Raw genomic sequence first — 22,771 nt, forward strand, 5'->3', positions numbered from 1 at the left:
CACTTTGCACGACTCTGCAGCACAAAGCCGCTCCATCAAACCCCTGCCTGAAATCATCCTTTTAAAAAAAAAAAACACCCACAAAAACATAGCCCCAAAACAAGCACCAAGCTTCCCCCTAATGCAAAGACATTAATCTATGATCACGTAATGTCTTCTTTCTTGTTGGATGAATAAGTGACACAGAGGTTCACAAACGCTCTAATGCAACATAACGCTTTATTTCAAACAGTGATCATTTGTATGAAACGCGTATAATGCAGAGGGGTCATGGTCCTTTCACTTTGCTTTCTTTTACTATGTAACCCGGTGCACGATATATGTTCTTAGGAAAATCAATTTAACACCTGAACTCTTACTTTATCTGGCTTGGCTGTTTGAAATAGAGCATTATGTTGGATTAGAGTGTTTGTGGACTACTTAGTGCCGGAACATCTGTGTCACTTGTTAAGCTTCAGTTTTATCGGGGGTCGTCTCCATTGCACCCGACTTTTCATTCACACCCAACAGTGTGTTGACATGGAAGAACACCACTGTCTACCTTTGGCTGAGCATCCCCCCCACCTTGTGTTCCTATTTCTTGTTGGATTGATGGGTGGAGGAATGGCCAAACTGATAAATAGGGGAATTGGTTAGCTTTATATACTTCAAAAGCTTTCCTGCCTTTATAATCAAACACCAATTATTTTTGTCTATTGCCATTTATTCATAATAGGTGTTTATATTTCACAGCAAATACAATTTGTGCAATTGAGATAAATATACATCCCAAAATATTTCATACAAGTCTCCCCTTTGTAATGGTCCATGTTCTTTTAATAGAATCACTGGGGTTGTATTGTGCTTTTATGATTATCTTAAATCATCAGAATATAGAACTTCTTCAATGTAGAATGACCCCAAAAAATCTTCTACAAATATAATTAAAAAAATGAAGAGAAAACTTTCAATGACATGTTCTTGTTATTCAGGATGTTGTCTTCATGATTCAGATCCAGGTCTTCTCAAAAACAGGTCTAGACTAAGCAGCTTGGCCTTTGTATTGTTAGCGAGGGACGGCATACATAGTATATTTCCTAGGTCTTGATGCGTTGCTGTTAGGTTCTGGTGTGATCTCAATGTCCTTTTCATCTACTGTCGGCTTCAAGGTTAACTTCTGTAGTATGGTGGTTAGGAAAAGAAATAACTCCATACGGGCCATGCCTTCACCAGCGCACACTCGTTTTCCTGCAATAAGGAGATGGGAGACACAAGTATATTGAGATGAGAAAAACCAATCATGAAACCTTCTACTTAAAAAGTATATGTTCCCTAAAATAGCATTCTAGAACCATCGACACAATGTTGACGGAATATATGTCAACATTAAAAAAGACAACGGGAAATTATATAACTGACCTTGGTTTGTACTCACTTCTCTGTTGTCTGGTGCTGTTTGGCATTACCTAAGGTATCCTATCCTCTTGGATGTCTATTATGCACACTGCAACATGATAATATATTTTGATAGCTCTAGTATTAGTATTTCCCTTTTGCTTTTATAACAGAAAACCTACCAAACAACATATTTTAAATAGCAAATCTACTATTGAGAACCAATGTAAGATATATAATTGTCCCATTCTGTTTTTTATCAATGAGGTGAAGCTGATCAAGGGTTTGCATAAAGGAAACTATTCAAGGGACATGATACCCAAATATTTAAGCACTTGAAAGTAAAAAGCTGACTAGAAAGTATCACCTGAACACCTCTATGTAAAAAAGGAAGATATTTACCTCAATTTTCAAGAGACTTTAAGTAGCCAATTAAGATGCTGGTCCCAGGGCTAACTAGGTAGTGTGCATTGGGAATGTGCAATCACAGTCATGCTATTTTCCTGTTCAGTTTAAGGAAGTTTTGTATGAAATCTCACAAGATTTCAGTGACATTTCATGAGATCACAGCAAACCAAAGCATGACCATAGCACTGCTGATGCTGATTGGCTATTTGTTTTTTTTGTTTTTTTCCATTTTGCCGCTGGACAGCAGCTGAAATATAATTGCTCAGAGAGCACTCACTATTGTGAGCTGAAGAAATTTTGAGGTAAAATATCTTCCCTTTTTTACATAGAGATTTTCAGGTGATATTTTCATGTCAGCTTTTTACAGTTACGCTGCACCACTTTCAAGTGATTTAGCATATGAGTATTATGTCCCTTTAAGTCACTTTCCAAAGGATCATTTATATTAAACAATAAGCAGAAAAAAAAACAATATAGGCAATGGGGCCTATCTATCAAGCTTCAAATGGAGCTTGAGGCCCCGTGTTTTTGGCGAGTCTGCAGGCTCGCCAGAAACAGCAGTTATGAAGTAGCGGTCTAAGGAACACTTTATACGTGTTCCTAGGGATCCCTATGTAAAAGCACTTTTGGCTGTTTTTTGTTGTTGTTGTTGTTTTTTTCTAACACCTGAGACCTGATATCTTTGAGCCCTTATATCTTTTTATTGCAATTTTTTTTAAAATAGTTTTTTTTAGATACTGTTATAATAAGTGTAACTGTACTCTGTAATGTATTTGTGATGTGTTTTGTGACACTTTTTTGACTCGTGTAACCGTTAACCAGAGCTCTGAAGTTGCGGTAATCATTCTAGCATACATTGAAATTGTGCTCACGTGTTCGCATTTACTTTCAACTTGAAATACAGGTGGATTTTAATTTGAGCGCAAACAGCCACAAAAAAAAAAATGATATCACTTATAATCTAGCCCTTATAGTTTCTACTAAATTGTCAAAATAAAGTGCAGACATTTTTTAGAACATTTGTGTACTGCACAAGACTTCTTATCAAGAGTTTATTAAATACATCTTATTAATCAGAAATGGTATCGCACACATGGAAATTTCCTAAAATCTCAACTATAACAATTAGAATCCACTAGCAAGTGGACTTTAGATTATTCAGGTATAGGGTTGCAAGGTGTCCAATTTTTAACAGGACAGTCCAGTATTTTTTATCAGGTTGTCCAGTATAAAATCTTCCCAAACATACTAGACACTTAAATGTCCAGTGTTTGTTGTAGTTTTTAAAGTTCCTGAGTGTTATATAAATATAAAAGACATCTTATACCCAAACGTGTTACAAATATGGAGCAGACAGAAGTGAGGGGCAGTCAAGGGGGTGAAATCTGGCAGCCAGAGATTAAATAATTGATATGTATGTTACTGGCCACCAAGGGGTAAACGTACTGCTCAGCTGTGAAAAATATACATTATGGGATCAAGAGTTGGGGGCTAATGTACAGCTTTTGGGGGGGAAACATTTTGTGAATCCCACCTACCATTTTACCCCAGTTGGCCAGTTTGCCCAGTATTTTTGTGGAGGGAAATTGGCAACCCTATTCAGCTATCAGTTAGGAATTGTGAGATGACCGTATTGGTTTTCTTGAAGCCAGTGAGCTATTATTGGTGACTTATTGATCTTACCTACAGAAAATGGAATAAAACTCTCAGATTTCTTAAAACCTCCGTTTTCATCAAGAAAATGATTCGGGTCAAACTGTTGTGGATTTTTGAAATATTTTGGATCCTTCAGGACAGACGTTAATATTGGAAACAATGTCATACCCTAATATAGGAAAATAAATTAAAGTATCATTTGTTATACAATGTTTATAATAATGATAGCAAATTTAAGGAATCAGTGCTTCCAAAAATACCAAAGTGTTCCTTTGTGTTCATTTTTGTATTTGAAATAATTGGTTTTGCTCATTAATCCCATAACACGGGACATGCCCATAACAATGGGCTGAGCCTGCAAGTAAAGCAGATTTGCTACTGTTATTTATGTTAGGTATCAAAATGCTAATTATGACCGGAAGGTTGAATAAACACAAGCAGCTATTTCGTGTACACAATCTCTCCCTCCTTTCCCCCCACTAGGAGATTAATTAGGACTATCGTCTCCTGTTGACATAGTTTTTCTACAGAGAATATGTTTGTTATTAATATTTTTAGTAAAGGTGGTAGTTCCTAGAGACAAATGCAGCTATTTCAAATAACAAAATAAAGGTACAGGAAGTGTTTGCAAAGATTAAAATTTTAGCGTACAAAACCCCTTTATCTAGAGAATAGAAAGAGTAAGGCACTTTAGTGCAAGCCTGCATTGAAAGAAATCAGGGAGAGGCTGAAAGGAAGTTGCTTGAAACCAGATCATTTGGATTTACGAGAGAAAACTTTGTTGAATTCCTCTAACCTTTGGGATATGGTATCCTCTAAAGGTTGTGTCTTTGCTGGCTGCACGAGGAACCCCCATTGGCACAATATCTGCAAATCTCTGAATCTCATGGATCACAGCATCGGTATATGGCATTTTGCTCCGGTCATCTATTGATGGCAAGCGCTCATGGCCTACCACACGATCTATCTCATTGTGGACCTTCTCTGAAGACAAATTAGAGTTATAAACACGCATTACAAGAAATAAAAACAAAGACAATGTAACATATACTAGGGCCATGGATTTAATATCCAATGAATGTGCTCTAACCTCTATGGCAGTGGAAAAATAACAATTTTTATATTTAAATTACAGTAAAAACAGGCAATACAAATACTGTATAGATGCACTGCAATTGTTTTCACTATACATAATCTAACTTTTTATGGGTAATTACAATTTTAGTGTAAAGGTCATTGAACTATCACCAAATGTATAAATCTCCCTAAATGACCTGAGAATGGAAGATAAGGATTACTGCTTTTTGATGTAGAATAAAAATATAGTGGTGCCGATTCCATTACAGAGACTGAAACTGTACACTTATCCTATATAATAAAAGGCCAAGTGTGTTTGTCCGAAGCTGTCATGCGCAGTAGAGACTGCGTGTGAGGACAAACACACCTGGCCTTCCAACTGATCTGGCGTTGTGGAGTGGGCATGGCCAGGCGTGGCCGACGTGGGTGTGGCACGCGGATACGGTGTGGGCGGGGCGTGACGCGGATGGGGCCGGGTGTGACACGGACGGGAACGGCCGGGGTCAGGCGGGACCAGATGCCGGGGCCGACTGCAAAGACAGGAGAGCTCTAAAGATGCAAAGAGACTATATAGAGAGACTAGAGCAGAAGAGGGGGATAAAGAAAGGGAGAGAGACAGCAAAAGAGGGGGAGAGCACAAAAGAGAGGGGGAGAGAGCACAAAAGAGAGGTGGGAGAGAGCACAAAAGAGAGGGGGAGAGAGCACAAAAGAGAGGGGGGAGAGAGCACAAAAGAGAGGGGGGAGAGAGCACAAAAGAGAGTGGGGAGAGAGCACAAAAGAGAGGGGGAGAAAGTACAAAAGAGAGGGGGAGAGAGCACAAAAGAGAGGGTAGGGAGAGCGCAAAAGAGAGAGGTAGAGAGAGCAAAAGAGAGGGGGAGAGACAGCAAAAGAGAGGAGAGAGAGAGCAAACGAGAGGAGAGAGAGAGCAAACAAGAGGGGGGAAGAGAGAGAGGGAGAGAGACAGCAAAAGAGGGGGAGAGAGACAGCAAAAGAGGGGGAGAGAGACAGCAAAAAAGGGGGAGATAGAGCAAAAGAGAGGGGGGGAGAGAGAGAGCAAAAGAGAGGGGGAGAGAGAGCAAAAGAGAGGGGGAGAGAGAGCAAAAGAGAGGGGGGGAGAGAGCAAAAGAGAGGGGGAAGAGAGAGAGAGCAAAAGAGGGGTAGAGAGAGAGCAAAAGAGGGGGAGAGAAAGCAAAAGAGAGGGGGGAGAGAGAGAGCAAAAGAGAGGGGGGAGAGAGAGAGAAAAAGAGAGGGGGAGAGAGAGAGCAAAAGAGAGGGGGAAGAGAGAGAGCAAAAGAGAGGGGGAAGAGAGAGAGCAAAAGAGAGGGGGAAGAGAGAGAGCAAAAGAGAAGGGGGAAGAGAGAGAGCAAAAGAGAGGGGGAGAGAGACAGCAAAAGAGGGGGAGAGAGAGCAAAAGAGAGGGGGAGGGAGAGAGCAAAAGAGAGGGGGAAGAGAGAGCAAAAGAGAGGGGGGGAGAGAGCAAAAGAGAGGGGGGGGGGAGAGAGAGCAAAAGAGAGGGGGGAGAGAGAGAGCAAAAGAGAGGGGGAGAGAGAGAGCAAAAGAGAGGGGAGAAAGAGAGGGGGGATAGAGAGAGAGCAAGGGGTGGGACCACTGTACTGCAAAAAATGGCCTGTGTACACGGGCTTTAGGACTAGTTTCTTCAATAATTAAATAACTTATATAATACTTCTATAATCTAATAGTATACCTAGGTAAGCTCAGGAGCAACCATGCACTACTGGGATCTAGCTGCTGATTGGTGGATGCATATATGCCAGATGTTTTTAACTAGCTCCCAGTAGTGCATTGCTGCTCCTCCAACAAAGGATAAGACAATGAAGCTAATTTGATAATAGAAGTAATTTGGAAAGTTGTTTAAAATTGTACGCTCTATCAGAATCTCGAAAAAATGAAAAATGTTATGTCCCTTTAAGTTTGGCGTTTTGAAAAAAGTCTTCAGACTGATATTGGGTAAAACATAAACAGGCAAGTTACCTTGTATGTGAGGGTATTTCAGCATGATCAAGAGGGCGTATGTTAATGTTATGCTTGTAGTCTCCGTCCCAGCAAAAAATAGATCATCAACAGTGCTGATTAGATTATCATCATTAAATTCAGTGTTAGGATTTTTTTTCTCCTGTTTAAAGTTGAAAAATGAATTAGAAAAAAAAAGTAAAACCTTTCCCATAATTGTTCACCTTTTATATTTAAAAAAATACCTCATTCATCTTGATAAGGAAACAGTCAATTAAATCCCGGGGGCAATTCTCATCCAGTGACTCTTTGTGGGCAGCCAACTTTTCCTTCAAAAACTCCTTTATACTGTTGAAGTATGTGAAAATCTTTTGATGAGGACCAGGTATATAGCTGATAGCATTTGGAAAGAAATTGAGAAGCTGTGAAAATGGAAAACAAAATACAAAGATAAAATTAGTTTGAGGCTTTAAAATGAGCTACCTAATTTACTGCCAATACATATTCCTATTCTTAATCTTATCGATAAGACTAACCTGCCCAGTAGCACTGCCAAAAAGTTTGGTCATTTCTCTTAGGTTGAACAGAAGAGTCTTAAACTCCTTGTCTTTGTAGTCAAACCTCTCACCAAAGACTACGGAGCAGATGACATTGGAGACAGATGATATTAACATGTACGTTGGGTCAAATGGGGAATCTGTCAGAGTAAAAGAGTGAATCATTATAATCTAAAATTTAATATTTGCAGCAATGATTAGCACAAATAATTAGGTTAGGTTCACCACCAACCTCTTAAATCTATCTACTCTGTCTTATCTTAACAATTCCAATATTATGCTGCCCAACTTGGGCCTAGTTTCCATTGAGGTGGTAAAGTTTGGAATATAAAAACATTTATCTCCATTAAAGTCTATGGAGAATTTTTATGTTACTACCAGTTTCCAAACTTTACCAACTCAATGGAAACTAGGCCTTGTACACTTTAGGCCTAGTTTCCATTGAGATGGTAAAGTTTGAAAACTGGTGGTAACATAAAAAGTCTCCATAGACTTTCATGGAGATAAAGGTTTTTATCTCCAGTTTCCTCAATTTAATACCTCAAGGGAAATGAGCCCTAAGGCCTATTTTCTATTAAGGTGGTAAAGTTTGGAAACTCTTGATAAAAACATTTATCTCCATTAACGTCTATGATCAAGTTTCTATTGAGGTGGTACATTTTGAAAAATGATGGTTACATAAAAATTATTTATAAACTTTAACGTAGATAAATGTTTTTATGACGACACCGATGGAAACTAGGCCTATGGAGATTTGTTTGATACCACCAGTTTCCAAACTTTACCACCTCAATAGAAACTAGGTCTATGTAGGTCCTAGTTTCTATTGAGGTGATACAGTTTGGAAACTATTGGTAACTTGAAAATTCTCTTTAGACTTTAATGAAGATAATTGTTTTTACTATAAGTTTCCAAACTTTACCACCTCAATGGAAACTAGTACTAAATTCTTTATGTTAACCACCAGTTTCCAAAATGTACCACCTCGTGGGAGACTAGGCCTATGATTGGTTTGATTTTGTCTATGGTATCCCTAGAAAAAATGGTGTGGAAACTGGTGGTAAAAATATTTATGTTCTTTAAAGTCTATGGGCTAGTTTCCATTGAGTTGGTAAAGTTTGGAAACTGGTGATAAAAACATTTATCTCCATGAAAGTATATGGAAATGTTTTAATGTTACCACTAGTTTCCAAACTTTACCAATTCAATGGAAACTAGGCCCAAGGTCCCACATTTAGGCCTAGTTTCCATTGAGGTGGTAAAGTTTGGAAACTGGTGGTAACATAAAAATTCTCCTTAGAATTTAATGGACATAAATATTTTTAATACCAGTTTCCAAACTTTACCACCTCAATGGAAACTAGACTTTATTCAGGGGGTTTAAAATGAGCAATGGGATTACAGCTTGATTTACCAATGGGATTACAGCTTGATTTACAATCTAGGTTAAAGTAGAAAATATCCATGAACGGGAGGGAGGGGGGGGGGGGCATTAGTTATGCTTCTGTCTGCAGCTAACAGTGGAACATAAACATTATATTACAAAAATGACCCATGAACATTTTAAAAACGGGGAGGTAGGTAAAAAAGTTGTCAACAACAAATAGTAACACACGTTTTATTATAAAGGAGTTTTAGATAACACTTAACTCACCCAGAATGGGCCAGACTACGAGAGGCGCGCTAACAGTTACGTGCGAGCAACAAGGGGTTTATCGTGGCTGTTTACGTGTGTAGGGTGTAGCGTATTACAAGTTAAAAGTAAACGTGAGCTTGAGCACAATTAAAGTTAACGTGCGTTGGGAAAGTGTGTCCTCACAGCTCCGGTTAACCGTTTAGCAAAAAAAAAATTGCCATTAAACACATGAAAAATACATTGAAAAGTACAGTTACACTCATAATAACACTAATAAAAATTATTTTAAAAAACTGCACAAAATATTTATAAAGGTTTAAAGATATGAGGCCTCAGGTGTATATACTGTGTGTATGTATATTTCTTTCATGTAATTAGCAAGAGTCCATGAGCTAGTGACGTATGGGATATACATTCCTACCAGGAGGGGCAAAGTTTCCCAAACCTCAAAATGCCTATAAATACACCCCTCACCACACCCACAAATCAGTTTTACAAACTTTGCCTCCTGTGGAGGTGGTGAAGTAAGTTTGTGCTAGATTCTACGTTGATATGCGCTCTGCAGCAGGTTGGAGCCCGGTTTTCTTCTCAGCGTGCAGTGAATGTCAGAGGGATGTGAAGAGAGTATTGCCTATTTGAATTCAATGATCTCCTTCTACGGGGTCTATTTCATAGGTTCTCTGTTATCGGTCGTAGAGATTCATCTCTTACCTCCCTTTTCAGATCGACGATATACTCTTATATATACCATTACCTCTACTGATTCTCGTTTCAGTACTGGTTTGGCTTTCTACTACATGTAGATGAGTGTCCTGGGGTAAGTAAGTCTTATTTTTGTGACACTCTAAGCTATGGTTGGGCACTTTTATATAAAGTTCTAAATATTTGTGTTTAAACATTTATTTGCCTTGATTCAGGATGTTCAATATTCCTTATTTCAGACAGTCAGTTTCATTATTTGGGATAATGCATTTGAATAATCAATTTTCTTACCTTAAAATTTGACTTTTTTCCCTGTGGGCTGTTAGGCTCGCGGGGGCTGAAAATGCTTCATTTTATTGCGTCATTCTTGGCGCGGACTTTTTTGGCGCAAAAAAATTTTCTTTGTTATTTCCGGCGTCATACTTGTCGCCGAAAGTTGCGTCATTTTTGACGTTTTTGCGCCAAAAATGTTGGCGTTACCGGATGTGGCGTCATTTTTGGTGCTAAAAGCATTTAGGCGCCAAATAATGTGGGCGTCTTTTTTGGCGCCGAAAAATATGGGCGTCATTATTGTCTCCACATTATTTAAGTCTCATTGTTTATTTGCTTCTGGTTGCTAGAAGCTTGTTCACTGGCATTTTTTCCCATTCCTGAAACTGTCATTTAAGGAATTTAATCAATTTTGCTTAATATGTTGTTTTTTCTTTTACATATTGCAAGATGTCTTAGATTGATCCTGAATCAGAAGATACTTCTGGAAAATCACTGCCTGATGCTGGATCTACCAAAGTTAAGTGTATTTGCTGTAAACTTGTGGTATCTGTTCCTCCAGCTGTTGTTTGTAATGAATGTCATGACAAACTTGTTAATGCAGATAATATTTCCTTTAGTAATGTTACATTACCTGTTGCTGTTCCATCAACATCTAATACTCAGAGTGTTCCTGTTAACATAAGAGATTTTGTTTCTAAATCCATTAAGAAGGCTATGTCTGTTATTTCTCCTTCTAGTAAACGTAAAAGGTCTTTTAAAACTTCTCATTTTTCAGATGAATTTTTAAATGAACATCATCATTCTGATTCTGATAATGATTCCTCTGGTTCAGAGGATTCTGTTTCAGAGGTTGATGCTGATAAATCTTCATATTTATTCAAAATGGAATTTATTCGTTCTTTACTTAAAGAAGTCTTAATTGCATTAGAAATAGAGGATTCTGGTCCTCTTGATACTAAATCTAAACGTTTAAATAAGGTTTTTAAATCTCCTGTAGTTATTCCAGAAGTTTTTCCTGTCCCTGATGCTATTTCTGAAGTAATTTCCAGGGAATGGAATAATTTGGGTAATTATTTTACTCCTTCTAAACGTTTTAAGCAATTATATCCTGTGCCATCTGACAGATTAGAGTTTTGGGACAAAATCCCTAAAGTTGATGGGGCTATCTCTACTCTTGCTAAATGTACTACTATTCCTACGGCAGATAGTACTTCCTTTAAGGATCCTTTAGATAGGAAAATTGAATCCTTTCTAAGAAAAGCTTACTTATGTTCAGGTAATCTTCTTAGACCTGCTATATCTTTAGCGGATGTTGCTGCAGCTTCAACTTTTTGGTTGGAAGCTTTAGCGCAGCAAGTAACAGATCATAATTCTCATAGCATTGTTAATCTTCTTCAACATGCTAATAATTTTATTTGTGATGCCATCTTTGATATCATTAGGGTTGATGTCAGGTATATGTCTCTAGCTATTTTAGCTAGAAGAGCTTTATGGCTTAAAACTTGGAATGCTGATATGTCTTCCAAGTCAACTTTGCTTTCCCTTTCTTTCCAGGGTAATAAATTATTTGGTTCACAGTTGGATTCCATTATTTTAACTGTTACTGGGGGGAAAGGAACTTTTTTACCACAAGATAAAAAATCTAAAGGTAAATTTAGGTCTACTAATCGTTTTCGTTCCTTTCGTCACAATAAGGAACAAAAGCCTGATCCTTCCCCTACAGGAGCGGTATCAGTTTGGAAACCATCTCCAGTCTGGAATAAATCCAAGCCTTTTAGAAAGCCAAAGCCAGCTCCCAAGTCAACATGAAGGTGCGGCCCTCATTCCAGCCCAGCTGGTAGGGGGCAGATTACGATTTTTCAAAGAAATTTGGATCAATTCGATTCACAATCTTTGGATTCAGAACATTGTTTCACAAGGGTACAGAATAGGCTTCAAGATAAGGCCTCCTGCAAGAAGATTTTTTCTTTCCCGTGTCCCAGTAAATCCAGTGAAGGCTCAAGCATTTCTGAAATGTGTTTCAGATCTAGAGTTAGCTGGAGTAATTGTGCCAGTTCCAGTTCTGGAACAGGGGCTGGGATTTTACTCAGATCTCTTCATTGTACCAAAGAAGGAGAATTCCTTCAGACCAGTTCTGGATTTAAAAATATTGAATCATTATGTAAGGATACCAACATTCAAAATGGTAACTATAAGGACTATTCTGCCTTTTGTTCAGCAAGGGCATTATATGTCCACAATAGATTTACAGGATGCATATCTGCATATTCCGATTCATCCAGATCACTATCAGTTTCTGAGATTCTCTTTCCTAGTCAAGCATTACCAGTTTGTGGCTCTGCCGTTTGGCCTAGCAACAGCTCCAAGGATTTTTACAAAGGTTCTCGGTGCCCTTCTGTCTGTAATCAGAGAACAGGGTATTGTGGTATTTCCTTATTTGGACGATATCTTGGTACTTGCTCAGTCTTCACATTTAGCAGAATCTCATACGAATCGACTTGTATTGTTTCTTCAAGAACATGGTTGGAGGATCAATTTACCAAAAAGTTCATTGATTCCTCAGACAAGGGTAACCTTTTTAGGTTTCCAGATAGATTCAGTGTCTATGACTCTGTCTCTGACAGACAAGAGACGTCTAAAATTGGTTTCAGCTTGTCGAAACCTTCAGTCTCAATCATTCCCTTCGGTAGCCTTATGCATGGAAATTCTAGGTCTTATGACTGCTGCATCGGACGCGATCCCCTTTGCTCGTTTTCACATGCAACCTCTTCAGCTCTGTATGCTGAACCAGTGGTGCAGGGATTATACAAAGATATCTCAATTAATATCTTTAAAACCGATTGTACGACACTCTCTGACGTGGTGGACAGACCACCATCGTTTAGTTCAGGGGGCTTCTTTTGTTCTTCCAACCTGGACTGTGATTTCAACAGATGCAAGTCTGACAGGTTGGGGAGCTGTTTGGGGGTCTCTGAAGCACAAGGGGTTTGGGAATCTCAGGAGGTGAGATTACCAATCAACATTTTGGAACTCCGTGCAATTTTCAGAGCTCTTCAGTCATGGCCTCTTCTAAAGAGAGAGTCGTTCATTTGTTTTCAGACGGACAATGTCACAACTGTGGCATATGTCAATCATCAAGGAGGGACTCACAGTCCTCTGGCTATGAAAGAAGTATCTCGAATACTGGTATGGGCGGAATCCAGCTCCTGTCTAATTTCTGCGGTTCATATCCCAGGTATAGACAATTGGGAAGCGGATTATCTCAGTCGCCAAACGTTACATCCGGGCGAATGGTCTCTTCACCCAGAGGTATTTCTTCAGATTGTTCAAATGTGGGGACTTCCAGAAATAGATCTGATGGCTTCTCATCTAAACAAGAAACTTCCCAGGTATCTGTCCAGATCCAGGGATCCTCAGGCGGAGGCAGTGGATGCATTGTCACTTCCTTGGAAGTACCATCCTGCCTATATCTTTCCGCCTCTAGTTCTCCTTCCAAGAGTGATTTCCAAGATTCTAAAGGAGTGCTCGTTTGTTCTGCTGGTGGCTCCAGCATGGCCTCACAGGTTTTGGTATGCGGATCTTGTCCGGATGGCCACTTGCCAACCATGGACTCTTCCATTAAGACCAGACCTTCTATCGCAAGGTCCTTTTTTCCATCAGGATCTCAAATCCTTAAATTTGAAGGTATGGAGATTGAATGCTTGATTCTCAGTCATAGAGGTTTCTCTGACTCAGTAATTAATACTATGTTACAGGCTCGTAAATCTGTATCTAGGAAGATATATTATCGAGTCTGGAAGATTTACATTTCTTGGTGTTTTTCTCATCATTTTTCTTGGAATTCTTTTAGAATTCCTAGAATTTTACAGTTTCTTCAGGATGGTTTGGATAAAGGTTTGTCTGCAAGTTCCTTGAAAGGACAAATCTCTGCTCTTTCTGTTCTTTTCCACAGAAAGATTGCTAGTCTTCCTGATATTCATTGTTTTATACAGGCTTTGGTTCGTATAAAACCTGTTATTAAGTCAATTTCTCCTCCTTGGAGTTTGAATTTGGTTCTGGGGGCTCTTCAAGCTCCTCCGTTTGAACCTATGCATTCGCTGGACATTAAATTACTTTCTTGGAAAGTTTTGTTTCTTTTGGCCATCTCTTCTGCTAGAAGAGTTTCTGAATTATCTGCTCTTTCTTGTGAGTCTCCTTTTCTGATTTTTCATCAGGATAAGGCGGTGTTGTGAACTTCTTTTAAATTTTTACCTAAGGTTGTGAATTCTAACAACATTAGTAGAGAAATTGTGGTTCCTTCATTGTGTCCTAATCCTAAGAATTCTAAGGAAAGATCATTGCATTCTTTGGATGTAGTTAGAGATTTGAAATATTATGTTGAAGCTACTAAAAATTTCCGAAAGACTTCTAGTCTATTTGTTATCTTTTCCGGTTCTAGGAAAGGTCAGAAGTCCTCTGCCATTTCTTTGGCGTCTTGGTTAAAGTCTTTGATTCATCATGCTTATGTCGAGTCGGGTAAAACTCTGCCTCAAAGGATTACAGCTCATTCTACTAGGTCAGTTTCTACTTCCTGGGCGTTTAGGAATGAAGCTTCGGTTGATCAGATTTGCAAAGCAGCAACTTGGTCTTCTTTGCATACTTTTACTAAATTCTACCATTTTGATGTGTTTTCTTCTTCTGAAGCAGTTTTTGGTAGAAAAGTACTTCAGGCAGCTGTTTCAGTTTGATTCTTCTGCTTATAATTTCAGTTTTTTTCATTATAAGATTTAAACTTTGTTTTGGGTGTGGATTATTTTCAGCGGAATTGGCTGTCTTTATTTTATCCCTCCCTCTCTATTGACTCTTGCGTGGAAGATCCACATCTTGGGTAGTCATTATCCCATACGTCACTAGCTCATGGACTCTTGCTAATTACATGAAAGAAAACATAATTTATGTAAGAACTTACCTGATAAATTCATTTCTTTCATATTAGCAAGAGTCCATGAGGCCCACCCTTTTTGTGGTGGTTATGATTTTTTTGTATAAAGCACAATTATTCCAATTCCTTATTTTTTTATGCTTTCGCACTTTTTTCTTATTACCCCACTTCTTGGCTATGCGTTTAACTGATTTGTGGGTGTGGTGAGGGGTGTATTTATAGGCATTTTGAGGTTTGGGAAACTTTGCCCCTCCTGGTAGGAATGTATATCCCATACGTCACTAGCTCATGGACTCTTGCTAATATGAAAGAAATTAATTTATCAGGTAAGTTCTTACATAAATTATGTTATATATATATTGTATATATATATATATATATATATATATATATATATATATATATATATATATATATATATATATATATATATATATATATATATGTGTGTGTGTATGTATATATATATATATATATATATATATATATATATATATATATATATATATATATATATATATGTGTGTGTGTGTTTAAATTTGTGTGCATTTCTATTTATGTGTCTATATGTATTTACAGACATATATACACATATAAACACAAATACATATGTATACATAAATAGACATATTTATATATATGTGCATTGGAGCCCTTTGGCCCTTTGCTGTCAAGTAGATGAAAAAGCATATTTATGCAATATAAGTGTTATACTGTGTATTTACTGAGGAGGCTCTCAATACCTGGCTGGGTAGGGATGCTTAATAATCTGGATATCATCAACTTTAAATTATCAACTTTCATCAACTTTAAATTAGAATATGATTTACAACAGATACACTTTTTGGATCTGAATATATTTAAAGTTGACAGAGAGGGATTATGCAAATTTGGCACCTCCCTATACACTAAACCCACTGACCAAAATTCCTTACTTGAGGCCCACAGTTATCACCCTGCACATCAAAAGAGGGGGATTGTTGCCTCCCAGCTCACTTGGGTTCTGCGAAACAATACAGAGGCAGCAGTCAGAGAGAAGCAGCTTTATGAGATGTCAAATAAATTGACTAAAAGAGAATATGAGGATATGACTTTGGGCCATTCTACTCTGGTGACTGAGCCATACATGATTTTCATCTAGTATGTACAATAAGGTGCACCGCCGCCGTATATTCTCAATGTGATTCCTGAACTGTATGATCATTGCCAAAAATATTGTGTAAGATTGTGCATATAACACATCTGACTGCTTAAGTCCTCTGCTAAATGTTTTTACCATACATCTTGAAGCATGACTGTCATCACTATTATGATGTTTTTATATTGATTTTAATTGTCTCCATGCCGTATTGGGCTGTGATATGGTGGCGTATGGTAACACTGTAGTGATCTGTTCAGCCCTATTGACGTATAGCCCTGTGTTGAGGGCACGGTACTGGTAGTTAAATACCATTGGATAACGGGCTGACAACAGAATACATGCCCCCTTAATATACGCATCGGCACGAGTCGTACGCTGATGACGTCATTAATATGGGAGCCAACACGTGGATCGCAGATGCGGCTCGGCGTTTGGAGATGTGACACTTATGGGTATTTAAGGTATTGGTTTTTAGATAGATACAGCGCCTGTATAGATGTTTGCTCTAACATGCATTTGATAAAGGGGATGTAATCTCTCCAAAACATTATGCTCTGTTTTATTGAATAACATTAAAAGTTATATTTTAACTTTGAAAGCCAGTGAGTGCCTTCTTTTTTGCTTTATTATTTATAATAATAATAAATTTCAGTAAACACACTATGTACTTTGCGAACAATCTCGTTCCAATAGAAAGATCAACCACAGATCAAACTGCACTTCAGTTCAAAGGCAAAGTACATCAAGAGGTAAATTTGCACTTATCTTACGCTAGTATCTGATGTTTCGACGTTCATACAAACACTCCTCTACCATCCTCTCTGGGTGTGAATACACCGATGTGACGTATCAGAGGAGGAGTGGCTACTCTGCCACAAACATCAAGGGATCCTAATTAGCCAAACAGTGGCCCAGCTGTTGCATCAGCGTTAACGCTCTGGCTTTGTATGAAATAAAACAAATCTTACCAAAGATGTACCCTCTTTTGAAAGTAACTTGAGTTGTTTACTTAACTGCGGAACCACACTGCATAACACTATATTCAGTGTCACAAGTCTTACCAGAGATGTACCAGCATCTTTCCGAAGTAGCCAATGTCGCTCACTTCACTGCGGATCCATGCCGCATGAACACTGTATCAAGTGTCACAAATCTTACCAAAGATGTACCAACTTTTCAAAGTAACCGGTATAGCTCACTCTGCTACTGCTCCATATCCCACAAACAAGCAGGCCGGGATCCTGGCTTAAATGATAAGTTAGAGTTTGCCAGCTTCCTATAATGTATAAAGTATAATATGTGGAATATATATTTATATATATATATATATATATATATATAGCCAAACTTAATGTGAATCCGCCCTCCTAAGGCCAACCATCCGGATGTTCTGTGTAAATATTACAGCTTCACAATAACAGCAAACAAACCAGGATTTCTTCAAAGTGAGTCAAATTTATTGACGTTTCGGGGAGTAAACCTGCCATTCCTCAGAACAGTTACATCACTTCCGGTTTCGGTTAGTGCGGAAAAACGTCAGTGCTGACGTTATTTCGTGTTACTGTTTACCAACATTCTCATGTGCTCCTTAACTGAACAGGTAATATACTATTGACAATACTCTTGTGAACAATTTTGAATAGTGCAGTCAAAAATCATAGGCCTAGATTTGGAGTTTTGCGGTAGCCGTGAAAACCAGCGTTAGAGGCTACTAACGCTGGTTTTAGGCTACCGCCGGTATTTGGAGTCAGTGATTAAAGGGTCTAACGCTCACTTTTCATCCGCGACTTTTCCATACCGCAGATCCCCTTACGTCAATTACGTATCCTATCTTTTCAATGGGATCTTTCTAACACCGGTATTTAGAATCGTGTCTGGAGTGAGATTTAGAACTCTAACGACCAAACTCCAGCCGCAGAAAAAAGTCAGTATTTAAGAGCTTTTTGGGCTAACGCCGGTTTATAAAGCTCTTAACTACTGTGCTCTAAAGTATACTAACACCCATAAACTACCTATGTACCCCTAAACCGAGGTCCCCCCACATCGCCGCCAATCTAATAAAAATTTTTAACCCCTAATCTGCCGACCGCTACCTACGTTATCCTTATGTACCCCTAATCTGCTGCCCCTAACACCGCCGACCCCTATATTATATTTATTAACCTCTAATCTGCCCCCCACAACGTCGCCGCCAGCTACCTACAATAATTAACCCCTAATCTGCCGACCGCAAAGCGCCGCCACCTACGTTATCCTTATGTACCCCTAATCTGCTGCCCCTAACACCGCCGACCCCTATATTATATTTATTAACCTCTAATCTGCCCCCCACAACGTCGCCGCCAGCTACCTACAATAATTAACCCCTAATCTGCCGACCGCAAAGCGCCGCCACCTACGTTATCCTTATGTACCCCTAATCTGCTGCTCTTAACACCGCCGACCCCTATATTATATTTATTAACCCCTAATCTGCCCCCCACAACGTCGCCGCCACCTGCCTACACTTATTAACCCCTAATCTGCCGACCGGAGCTCACCGCTATTCTAATAAATTTTTTAACCCCTAAAGCTAATTCTAACCCTAACCCTAACACCCCCCTAAGTTAAATATAATTTTATTCTAACGAAATAAATTAACTCTTATTAAATAACTTATTCCTATTTAAAGCTAAATACTTACCTGTAAAATAAACCCTAATATAGCTACAATATAACGAATAATTACATTGTAGCTATTTTAGGATTAATATTTATTTTACAGGCAACTTTGTAATTATTTTAACCAGGTACAATAGCTATTAAATAGTTAATAACTATTTAATAGTTACCTAGTTAAAATAATAACAAAATCACCTGTAAAATAAATCCTAACCTAAGTTACAATTAAACCTAACACTACACTATCAATAAATTAATTAAATAAAATACCTACAATTACCTACAATTAAACCTAACACTACACTATCAATAAATTAATTAAATACAATATCTACAAATAAATACAATTAAATAAACTAACTAAAGTACAAAAAATAAAAAAGAACTAAGTTACAAAAAATAAAAAAATATTTACAAACATAAGAAAAATCTTACAACAATTTTAAACTAATTACACCTACTCTAAGCCCCCTAATAAAATAACAAAGCCCCCCAAAATAAAAAAATGCCCTACCCTATTCTAAATTACTAAAGTTCAAAGCTCTTTTACCTTACCAGCCCTGAACAGGGCCCTTTGCGGGGCATGCCCCAAGAAATTCAGCTCTTTTGCCTGAAAAAAAAACACATACAATACCCCCCCCCAACATTACAACCCACCACCCACATACCCCTAATCTAACCCAAACCCCCCTTAAATAAACCTAACACTAAGCCCCTGAAGATCTTCCTACCTTATCTTCACCATACCAGGTTCACCGATCGGTCCAGAGTCTTGATCCAAGCCCAAGCGGGGGGCTGAAGAGTGATGTCCATCCTCGGGCTGAAGTCTGTATCCAAGCGGCGGCTGAAGAAATCCATCATCGGGCTGAAGTCGGAAGTCCATCATCGGGATGAAGTCTTCTATCAAGCCGCATCTTCAATCTTCTTTCTTCTAGAGCGGAGCGGAGCCATCTTCTTCCAAGCCGACGCGGAACATCCTCTTCAACGGACGACTAGACGACGAATGACGGTTCCTTTAAGGGACGTCATCCAAGATGGCGTCCCTCAAATTCTGATTGGCTGATCGGAACAGCCAATAGAATGCGAGCTCAATCTGATTGGCTGATTGGATCAGCCAATCGGATTGAACTTGATTCTGATTGGCTGATTCCATCAGCCAATCAGAATATTCCTACCTTAATTCCGATTGGCTGATAGAATCCTATCAGCCAATCGGAATTCGAGGGACGCCATCTTGGATGACGTCCCTTAAAGGAACCGTCATTCGTCGTCTAGTCGTCGGTTGTAGAGGATGTTCCGCGTCGGCTTGGAAGAAGATGGCTCCGCTCCGCTCCAGAAGAAAGAAGATTGAAGATGCGGCTTGATAGAAGACTTCATCCCGATGATGGACTTCCGACTTCAGCCCGATGATGGATTTCTTCAGCCGCCGCTTGGATACAGACTTCAGCCCGAGGATGGACATCACTCTTCAGCCCCCCGCTTGGGCTTGGATCAAGACTCTGGACCGATCGGTGAACCTGGTATGGTGAAGATAAGGTAGGAAGATCTTCAGGGGCTTAGTGTTAGGTTTATTTAAGGGGGGTTTGGGTTAGATTAGGGGTATGTGGGTGGTGGGTTGTAATGTTGGGGGGGGGTATTGTATGTGTTTTTTTTACAGGCAAAAGAGCTGAATTTCTTGGGGCATGCCCCGCAAAGGGCCCTGTTCAGGGCTGGTAAGGTAAAAGAGCTTTGAACTTTAGTAATTTAGAATAGGGTAGGGCATTTTTTTTATTTTGGGGGGCTTTGTTATTTTATTAGGGGGCTTAGAGTAGGTGTAATTAGTTTAAAATTGTTGTAAGATTTTTCTTATGTTTGTAAATATTTTTTTATTTTTTGTAACTTAGTTCTTTTTTATTTTTTGTACTTTAGTTAGTTTATTTAAATGTATTTATTTGTAGGAATTGTATTTAATTAATTTATTGATAGTGTAGTGTTAGGTTTAATTGTAGGTAATTGTAGGTATTTTATTTAATTAATTTATTGATAGTGTAGTGTTAGGTTTAATTGTAACTTAGGTTAGGATTTATTTTACAGGTAATTTTGTTATTATTTTAACTAGGTAACTATTAAATAGTTATTAACTATTTAATAGCTATTGTACCTGGTTAAAATAATTACAAAGTTGCCTGTAAAATAAATATTAATCCTAAAATAGCTACAATATAATTATTCGTTATATTGTAGCTATATTAGGGTTTATTTTACAGGTAAGTATTTAGCTTTAAATAGGAATAAGTTATTTAATAAGAGTTAATTTATTTCGTTAGAATAAAATTATATTTAACTTAGGGGGGTGTTAGGGTTAGGGTTAGAATTAGCTTTAGGGGTTAAAATTTTTATTAGAATAGCGGTGAGCTCCGGTCGGCAGATTAGGGGTTAATGTTTGAAGTTAGGTGTCGGCGATGTTAGGGAGGGCAGATTAGGGGTTAATACTATTTATTATAGGGTTATTGAGGCGGGAGTGAGGCGGATTAGGGGTTAATAACTTTATTATAGTAGCGGTGCGGTCCGCTCGGCAGATTAGGGGTTAATAAGTGTAGGTAGGTGGCGGCGACGTTGTGGGGGGCAGATTAGGGGTTAATAAATATAATATAGGGGTCAGCGGTGTTAGGGGCAGCAGATTAGGGGTTCATAGGGATAACGTAGGTGGCGGCGTTTTGCGGTCGGCAGATTAGGGGTTAATTATTGTAGGTAGCTGGCGGCGACGTTGTGGGGGGCAGATTAGAGGTTAATAAATATAATATAGGGGTCGGCGGTGTTAGGGGCAGCAGATTAGGGGTACATAAGGATAACGTAGGTGGCGGTCGGCAGATTAGGGGTTAAAAATTTTTTATAGAGTGGCGGCGATGTGGGGGGACCTCGGTTTAGGGGTACATAGGTAGTTTATGGGTTTTAGTGTACTTTAGAGCACAGTAGTTAAGAGCTTTCTAAACCGGCGTTAGCCCAGAAAGCTCTTAACTACTGACTTTTTTCTGCGGCTGGAGTTTGGTCGTTAGAGTTCTAAATCTCACTCCAGACACGACTCTAAATACCGGCGTTAGAAAGATCCCATTGAAAAGATAGGATACGCAATTGACGTAAGGGGATCTGCGGTATGGAAAAGTCGCGGCTGGAAAGTGAGCGTTAGACCCTTTAATCACTGACTCCAAATACCTGAGGGCGGTAAAAACCAGCGTTAGTAGCCTCTAACGCTGGTTTTCACGGCTACCGCAAAACTCCAAATCTAGGCCTAAGAAAATAAACAAATCCTATATAATAAAAGGCCAGGTATGTTTGTCCGATGCAGTTGTGCGCAGTAGAGACTGCGCAAGACAAACATACCTGGCCTTAACACCTTAACAACCAGCACTGATGCACAATAGTGACACCTGGCCTTAACCCCTTAATGCCCAGCACCATACTCTGAGCCTCACTCTGCCGCAACCTCGCTAAAAGTAGCAAGACCGCGCTATTTCTGCAGGCCCCACGAGTGGAGCAGTGCAGAAATAGTCTTGCAGAGGTCCTGAAGCAGAGAGGGACACTCTGTGTTCCTCTCTGTATCGGGCAGCGGTGGTGCTGATCGTTGGTTGCCTGGGAGGGTTAGTAGGGTGGGCGGCCCATTGCTGGAGGGGGACGGAAGCGGATGGGACCTTAGCGCTACAGAAAAAAAAATGTTAAGAGCGGCAGGGAGGGGGAAGGAGGGATGGGGGATGAGGGAGAGGGGATCCTAGTGGATGGGGGGATCAGAGGGTAGGGAAAGGTTTTTGGAGGGAGAGGTTGGTAAATGGGGGAGGGAGTTAGGCAGCTACATACCTGGCCTTAAGGATGAGTGTGTGCTCAAGATAAAAGTGCACAATGCCTCCTAAGAGGTATATTTATTTCCTTAAACATTTTGGCTCATGTACACGGGCTTTAACACTAGTATATTATTTTAAAAAATAAAAAAGGAAACTTTCCAACAACTGTAGCCTTCCTATATATCTTAACTGCCAATGCATATCTGTTTTCCTTCCTTTCCTCCTTCCTACTTTCTTTCTTACAGCATATATTCATCCTTTAACATTAAAGAGACAGTCTACTTGAAAAGTGTTATTGTTTAAAAAGATAGATAATCCCTTTATTACCCATTCAACCAGTTTTGCATAATTAATATACTTTTTACCTCTGTGATTCCCTGTATCTAAGCCTTTGAAGACTGCCCCTTATCTCAGTTCTTTTGACAGACTTTCATTTTAGCCAATCAAGGCTGACTCATAAATAACTCCACAGGAACGAGCACAATGTTATCTATATGGCACACATGAACTAGCCCTGTCTAGCTATGAAAAATTGTCAAAATGCACTTAGATAAGAGGTGGCCTATAAGGGCTTTGGAA

At 39.0% G+C, this 22,771-nt stretch overlaps 1 protein-coding gene across 1 annotated transcript in view; it reads right to left on the bottom strand.

Moving 5' to 3' along the window:
• Positions 1 to 682: 682 nt before the first annotated feature.
• The window catches only part of LOC128666849 (cytochrome P450 2A6), a 33,354-nt gene continuing 11,265 nt past the window's right edge, over positions 683 to 22,771 (bottom strand). The window contains exons 4-9 of the mRNA XM_053721651.1: positions 7,023 to 7,183; positions 6,732 to 6,908; positions 6,508 to 6,649; positions 4,235 to 4,422; positions 3,466 to 3,607; positions 683 to 1,227 (exon numbers count right to left, since the gene is read on the bottom strand). Of these exons, the coding sequence (XP_053577626.1) occupies positions 1,046 to 1,227; positions 3,466 to 3,607; positions 4,235 to 4,422; positions 6,508 to 6,649; positions 6,732 to 6,908; positions 7,023 to 7,183 (992 nt within the window). The 3' untranslated portion in view covers positions 683 to 1,045. The remainder of the gene's footprint in view (positions 1,228 to 3,465; positions 3,608 to 4,234; positions 4,423 to 6,507; positions 6,650 to 6,731; positions 6,909 to 7,022; positions 7,184 to 22,771) is intronic.

The sequence above is a fragment of the Bombina bombina genome, chromosome 7 (genome assembly GCF_027579735.1).
Source record: "Bombina bombina isolate aBomBom1 chromosome 7, aBomBom1.pri, whole genome shotgun sequence".
Classification (NCBI taxonomy): domain Eukaryota; kingdom Metazoa; phylum Chordata; class Amphibia; order Anura; family Bombinatoridae; genus Bombina; species Bombina bombina.